Source organism: Chiroxiphia lanceolata, chromosome 1 (genome assembly GCF_009829145.1).
Source record: "Chiroxiphia lanceolata isolate bChiLan1 chromosome 1, bChiLan1.pri, whole genome shotgun sequence".
Taxonomy (NCBI): Eukaryota; Metazoa; Chordata; class Aves; order Passeriformes; family Pipridae; genus Chiroxiphia; species Chiroxiphia lanceolata.
The window spans coordinates 74,491,757-74,499,689 of NC_045637.1; the positions used below are offsets into that span (position 1 = coordinate 74,491,757).

General features: G+C 42.7%; 1 protein-coding gene across 1 annotated transcript in view; it reads left to right on the forward strand.

The window, feature by feature from the left end:
- The window catches only part of ANKRD33B (ankyrin repeat domain 33B), a 44,936-nt gene extending 39,468 nt beyond the window's left edge, over positions 1-5,468 (forward strand). Inside the window, exon 4 of the mRNA XM_032712015.1 lies at positions 2,325-5,468. Within this exon, the coding sequence (XP_032567906.1) occupies positions 2,325-3,166 (842 nt within the window). The 3' untranslated portion in view covers positions 3,167-5,468. The remainder of the gene's footprint in view (positions 1-2,324) is intronic.
- Positions 5,469-7,933: the final 2,465 nt, after the last annotated feature.

Below are 7,933 nucleotides of genomic sequence, written 5' to 3' on the forward strand. Positions count from 1 at the left end.
AGTTGACTTAGGAGTCAGCTTGTACTTAATAGGGTTAAAAGTGAGCTTTTGATCACTTTCCCCATGCTCTCTTTTTTTCCTTTGTTTTCCTGTAATGCCAAAACTTCCTTTGTGGGGAAGGTTATATCAAACCCATCACAAACCAATTCCTGGTTACCATTCCTTATATTAAGTTCCTCGTTATTCTAATTTGAAATGCTGTCACTAAGATAATCTACCCTGAAGAAAAAAATTATCATGGTATTTCTCTACTCTTTTCCTCAAGTCTCAATCTCTGGACATCTCCTTCTTCCAAAGTTATGGGATAGATTGTCTTTTCTTTTGTGGAAAGATCTGTGTAGGTCTGTTTGTGTTTACTGTTTGAAAACGGTGCTTCATCTGCTATAGAAGCCCTTCAGTAAGTCAAACATTGTTCATATTCCAGCTTTAAACTCTTCCAAGGAACCCAGAAATAATCTACAGGGCCAGTAACGTGCAAACTGTGACTGAATGTTGCAAAGCTGAGTTACATTTAAAGCAGCTGGGCAGAGTGCCTGTCCCAGGGAGCGTGCTACAGACCTGCTGAACGAAATCTGCACACTGGAGCGTGCAAAGCTCCCTCTGAGATCAGTCGAAGTTCAAAGGTAGAATATAAAACAAAGTATTTTCAGCTTAAGAACATCTCTGCCTGAAACCAGCATATTCACTCATTCTCCTATTGATTTAATTCATTCACCTACATGCCCACATACTGTAAAACATCAAGATGTGTGTGCCCAGGTGGCGTGCCCAGGGTCATTTCGGTGCAATTCACAGGATATGTGCCAGTTGTCAAGTCCCTGACACATCTATGAGATTCTTTTTAATTGTTGACAGCAAGCCAGTTTTTGGACATATCTTTTGCACCCTGTAGCATTCACCAGCTGTAATGTGTTGGGCATTTGCAACAGTGTCCTGCTAGCTTCAGCTTCCAAAACTACTTGTTGCTGCTCGTTCTGTAGCAATTCTTCCACAAGTGCACTTTGTATTGAGCTTCTGCTGTCCTTTACAGAACTCTTCTGTGTAAGCAGAACTGGGCACATGCCACCCTCATTGACAAATGCCCACAGTCCCACCCTAATACCATAACTGAGAGGACTTCCCTGCAATTTCCTGGTTGACAAGGAATGTGGGTATAGTACTAAGAACTTGTAAAGGAGGAGAAGAGTGTAATGCAACTTGAAAGCATAAGAGTGAAGAACAAGGGAAGAAACCTATCTTTGGGGGCTTATGGGAACATGAAGAGATCAAAAGGAAGGCAAAGATGGAGAGGGATGGAGAAACATATGAAAAAAAAGAATGGTGATAGGGACAGATGTCAGAATTGAGGGATAAAGAACATAAATTGGGAATGGGAAGACAGGTCACTAGAAATCATTTTCTTTCAGGACCTAAGACTGTACTTCAGATGTCTAGGCCTCTGCTGTCTAACCAGTGCCCCAGCTGCCTCTCATGGCTGGTCCACTTGGCAGTAACAGTGTGTTTTTGCTACCAATTACTTAATTTCCTTAGGGCTGGTAATCTCAGGTAGATGAAAACAGCTGTTCTGGGCTCAGGCTGAAGGTCCATCTCACTCATTATCTACTCTCTGACATTTATGGTAACTTTCCTTATATTTGTTCACCCTTGTTACCATCCTCGCAACATTTCCTAATTCCATTCTGTCCTTTCAGAGATCATCACCATCATGGCTGGGCTTCGTGAACGAAGATTTGGGGCAAGAGAACATGAATTGCACACTTGTTTTCTTTATTCCCCCTTTTTTTTTTCTTTCTGTTTTTCTCCATTTTAAATGCGTTTCTAGAAATTCCTTGTATTTTATTCGCTATTTTCACCCCTAGTGAGCAGTGTGTTGATATTTTCATGGAACTTGTGATCACTAGCCCAAGATCTCCCTTACAAGTGGCAGTGATCAGTGCAAAGTCCAGTATTCTATATAGGGAGGATTTTTGTGTACAGAATTGCTTCTTTCCATATTCATCACTCTCTTCTTGTCAGCTAAGTGAATGGATTTTAAAATGCCAGTCAAGATTATTAAGTGCAGCTGAAATTCATTATTTCATTATTTGTATTAAGAGAATTTTATATATACAGCTTTATTATTTTTTAGTTTGTTTTAAATAAATCAGGAGTTCTGAATATGAGGAACCTGATCTGTCCTTAGTTCATCTTCATTTTGATACAAATATTACTGTGTATCTTATATGACATTTTCTTGCAGGGACTCACCTCTGATTATAGCAACAAAAGTGTGGGCACTTCATTAATTAACACTAATTGGTTTTTGTTGATTTTTTTTTTTTGAGGGGCAAATGTCCATGCGACTGACCCAAGCCGTGGACTGACTTCATGGGAATGGGCTTGTTTCACAGGAAGATCAGAATCTGCCTTCATCATGCAAAAGTTGATGGACAGGCCATGCCCAGAACAGTTTTCTGATCAATATAAACCAGAATGGCCAAAGATGAAAGAACTTCTTGCCAAGGCTGCAGAGCCGAAAAGCTGTTTGCAGAAGATTTCTGAGTGCGTACGGGCAGCTGTCTCATTCCGGTCTTTCTATGGCCCAGAAGAAGATGGGGTCCTTGACCACATGGTGAAGGTGACAACAAGCCTGGGCAGTCCTTTCATTGCTCTGGCATGCCGGACTGTGTGCCCAGGCAGCCCACCCTCTGTCGGTAAACGCAGACTGGCCGTGCAGGAAATCCTTAAGAAGCAGAGAGCAGAGGAGATCCGATCTCAAGATAAAGATCACGTTAGCAGCTACGAGAAGCTTTTTCAGAACTCCAAAGTCACAGTGATCCCCAAGAAGAAGGAACGTCGAGCCAGTCTGCAGCCCATCAGCCTTGCAGTGAACACAGTAGCCACGAGGAAAGCAAGCCTCCTACCGCTTCACCTGCTTAGACGGAGCAGCGTCAGGCCAGGATTTGTCATCCCCAAAGTCCGTGTCAGCAAGGCTCCTCCACCCACCTTCCAGCCAGAAAAGGCGAGAAGGAGGAGCAGTGCAAAGGATGATCCCTATTTGCAGATTCCCAAATGGAGATACAAGGAGCTAAAAGAGGAGCGGAAGAAGGCAGAGGAACAGGACAAGAATAGAGCAGCAGAGACTCAAAAGCTGAGGCAGGTGTCTCCTACCCGAAGCAGGACCTGATTTAAAGGCAATTGTTTAGAAGGTTCTTGAGCTACTAGTCTTGTTATCTGAGCAAGATAACAGACTGAATGCCTTTGTGCAGGCCCACTGTTCATGGAGCTGGAATACTGGCCTTTAAAGTGCATAAATACAGCAAGGGTTATGCCACAGCATGTCTGATGCTGGAGCACAAATGTAGTTTGAGGTGGAAGACTTACTAAGTTTACCTGTCTGCTGTTGAGAGGAAGTTCTAAGTGGTGCAGTCCTCTTGCAGATTCCTGTTTTACCAGCTCCAGGTGAATGACTGAGAAACAGCTTGAAAAACAACATATATGTGACAGGATTATATTTTGTGTTTGTTCATTTTGTAATGGACAAAATGAAGGAGTTGTGCTTTTGACACTAGACATTCCTTCCTCTCCTTCCATAGGTAGATGTATTGCAAGGTTTTATAGTAATAGTGAAAAGTTTAAAACATACCAGTGTTGGTGGCAGTGAAAATCCAGGTCTTCAATTGTTTTGGATATACTAAGCACTTTATTTCTATTCCAGTAAACAAAGTTTAAGGATAGGTATTAAACTGTACAGCTCTATACAGTCTGTATGGGTACAGGTCTTAGTGCATATTGTTTGCTCTGTTGAATATAAAAAGGGCTGCATATGAAATATCTCTGCAGTTGAGGTATTCACATCTTCTGCAGGTATAAATCAAGGGCAGGGACTGATTTCTTTGAAGCAACAGAGAAGCTGAGATAAGATTTGAATGCCACCATCACCTAAGATTTGCCTCCCCTGTTAGGTTTCCCTTTATCCGTTATCTGTTGTTTCCTCTTTAGTCTCAGGGAATTTTTTGTCATTGCATTTAAATGTGAAATAAGGGAGATGATGAGGCACAGGTGGGCTTTTTTCAGGTTGTTATTTAAATTCCTGTTTTAAAAACCAGGTTTATTGTGAGCCTTTCCAGATTATAGCCAGGACAAGAAAATTATGCAGCTTGAAGAAGTTCAATTTTCCCAGGTATCAAGTCCAGCTATATACTAAGAAATGCAGTATCAGGTAGCTCAGGCACTAATGTGGTCAGATGTCACTGTAATCTTTGATACAACACCTCTGGGTGCCCAGGGAGAGCAGTACCTCACCCCTCTCTCTCAACACTGGGAGAAAACCTTCCCTAGTACGTAAGTGCATCTCCAAGCAGCAGTTCCCACAGGTTGCTGAAGGTTCTTGCAGTCCATGTTAAGGCTTCCTTTGGTTTTACCAGCAGTCAGCCTGAGCAGCCTGCCAAACCCTGGCAAATTCTGATAAGGAAGGGCTGTAAACCTGCTGCTTGCTGAAGAAGGACAATGTTCATAGAAGTAGAGGTCAAACACAAACAGCAAGTCATGCAGCACATCTCAGGGTAAGGTTTTGCTCAGGTTTTGTGCCTGTTTGAACTGAAATGTGCTGTGGCGTGTCCTCCTGAAGGTGTAGCTGTGCTGGAAGCCAGGCAGACCCCACCTGCTGCTGTCACTGGCTTCTCCCTTTAATTAAAGAGAGGGGAAACTTTTCCATCCTTTACTCCCACAGCACAAAACCTGGCCGTGGTCTCACTGAATTTGTAATGAAACTGTGCATGTCATGGGAGAAATAAATTCAGCTGATTGAAAACTAGCGCTCAGATCAGCACTGCCAGCTCGCATCTGTGGTGTCAGGGCTTGACAGAGGTTATGACAGATATCTAAAACAAGGATTTTGCACACAGCTTGTTCTTTTTACTTCTTGCTGGAGTAGCTGTGCTGGCCAGACTGCATTGCCAGGTACACTCCCAGGTCGGAGCTGGAGGAATATGCACCTGCTAATACACTTCCTGTGAATATAAAGAGGATTTTAGTCTGCAAGTGCATCAGTGCTGTGGAATTTATAGGCACCAGTTTTACAATGGCTTTGGAGTGACCAGAATATAAGCTGAACTCATTACTTTGGAGAGTAGGAAGACAATCTTTTAGCTGTCTGTGGCAAAGGTATCGGGATGGATTTTGAATTGAATTGGATTGAATGGTTTAACTAATAATTTTTGTTTACTGCCAACCTAGCATTTTGAAGATTAGCACTCAGATTCAGTATCTGAAAAGCAACCTGTGCTGCAGGTGAGCACTAGAATTTGCACTTCCAGTATCACTTGCAAGAGACAGACAACTGACAGGTGCTCTCAGGGATTAACATACAGTATGTTAGAATTGGGGGCTGAAAATTAAGCCCATTTTCTAATCCTTTGTACTTTACTGTGTTTATGTGCATAAATATGTGATATTTCCATTAAAAGAGGCACAAGCTGTTAAACTTATTTGGCAACCTTATTCTTCAGAGGGGTTTGGGGATGCTGCCTTTCACTTCTCAGGAGATCTAAAAGCCCATTCACTTTCACCAAAGGACTCATCAGCACCACCTGAAATCAGTTTGGTTTCCCTGGAAGGAGTCATTGTGGGTTAACTTCCACTCCTTGTGAATTTTTCCATGGGAGTAAAAGAAAACCACTACATTTGTCCCCCATTGGGCTTTGTCTGACTATCTCGGTTGAGAGAGAAGTCGCTGCTTTGCTGGCCTGCGGCCACATTGCTCTGCTGTAAACAGGTGGTCCCTTGGCAGCCTTACGGACAGTATGACTCCATTTTGTGCATCTGTGTAAAGCTTTGCACTTGCTAGTTTGGAAATGCAGGCACAGGTCCCCACTGCCTTCCTCCCCTGCTGCCTCACTGCCTCCCAGCATGGTTTACCTCCTAAAAAAGAGCATGCAAACCCTTGGCAGCACCTCCTGGCAGCTGGACGAAGGGAAGGAAGAGGTGCTGCTGGAAAAGGATGCTCCCACAGAGAGAAAAGGGAGACTGATTCTTAGGGTTGAGGAAGGTTTTCTACGTGCCTTCAATACCAGGCTGCAGTCTCACACATTAGTGGAAAGGATACTTCTGAACACTGTGAATGAAACCAGAGCACGGGTTGTTTCTTCCTTCACAGCCATTGCTTTCCTCACTACACTCTGAACATGTCACCACAATGCTCACTCACCAGGAAGCTCCCAGTCCAATAGGCTGACTTAATTCTGCAGTAAGAAGCAGGGATTTAATCTAGTGATGGTGGAAAGTGAAAAGCCCAAGCATTTCCCAACATTCTCTAAAATTACATAGTGGTTTCATCTCTGGTGAGCAACGATGTCATAAGGAAGAGACTACCATGGAAGGTTTTTCATATGGGAACAGAGAATTACATATAATTGCCTCCTTGTGTCACTATGTATTATTCATTTAGAGGGGTTTTTTTAATGCCAATGAAAAACTGTTCCTTAAGCCTTGACAAAAATCCTCACTGGGCTTCTTCATTGAATGTCTTTTTCTTAATAGTCCTGAATTCTCATGCTGTCCTGTTGATGGACAGATATTACGGCAGCCAGTAAAAAACCACCTTGAATAGAAAAATGGCATACAGATATGAAATGTTCTTTGAGGGTATTTCTTTTTTATCATCTACATTTCAGCAGATCACTTCCAAAAAAGACTGAAATTAGAACCCAATATGTAGAATAAGCTGACTTGCAGATGGTCTGAACTGAAGCCTTCCCTTTTCTGTAATTCATGAGACGCAGCTTGGTTTTGTTAGGTCTGCTCATTGTGCTTGATGACTTAACACTCCACAGTTTGTCTGGATACCCCACAGCCACAGGTGGGCGGGCAACAAGCTGGAAAGGACATTCGTGTCCATCTCCTCAGCCCATGTATTCCTGCTTGCCCCCCAGTAAACCGAGCATCTTGCTGCACTAGTTTTCTGCAAAATACTAAAGAAAAGTATTCTAAAGAATAATAAATATTAAATGAACATAAAACAAATAAATTAAAAACATTAATAATATTACAGAATATTTACACAGCAGTGATTTTGGACAGAGTTGTAACAGAATTGATCAGGGGTTGAGGAAAATGCCATCTTGACAACAAGATAGTCAAATAAACCTGTCACCCAGCAGGCTGACCACCAGGGACCCTCTCCAGACTGCAGAGCAACCCAACTACCAACAGTTATGAGTTAAGACAAACACAAAGCCAAAATAACAACAATTAACAGGGAACATAATATAGGCCCTTCCCTGTGTACCTGTGCTAAAGATGTTCAAGGTGGCCAGGCCTGCCCTTTAGAGAAATAATGCTGCCTGTAGGATCTGAAGACCAGAGGCGGCCTGCAGGGAGGTGGCAGGCTGGCTGCAGGATACACACAGATCACACAATGAAAAACTGAAATAATCTTGTTCAGAAAAGGAGACATCAAGTAATTGATTCTGGTATAGACATACTCTTTAAATGGATCTAAGATTGCTCCTCTCTGTTAACAGGCAGGCCAAGAGGTCATTTTTTAGGCTGGGAAACACAAACCATGGCTACAAATATGCTGTGAGGCAAAGGCTTCCTCAGAAATAAAACTTCAGCAGTGTAACTAGCTCACACAGGGATAGTCCTGTTATCAGCTCAGTTCAATTGGATACCCCTCAGGAGCTGTAAAGGTTGTCTGATGACCCTGGAGACACTTTCTCTAGAATCCACCCCCAACCCATATGAAAAAAACCCAAAAGAAACCCTGCTACAAATCCCCAGGTATCATGTCCCCCAACCACCTTTTCTGCTTGCAGAAGGTCAAGGTAGGGGTTACTTCCAGGGAAAGACTGTTTGGAAAGTCCACCAAGGAACAATACAGGAAAACTGTATTCTGAAATGTAGTGTTTGAAGTGTTTCTGATCACAGCTCTCAAGTCATCCAAGTAAGAAAA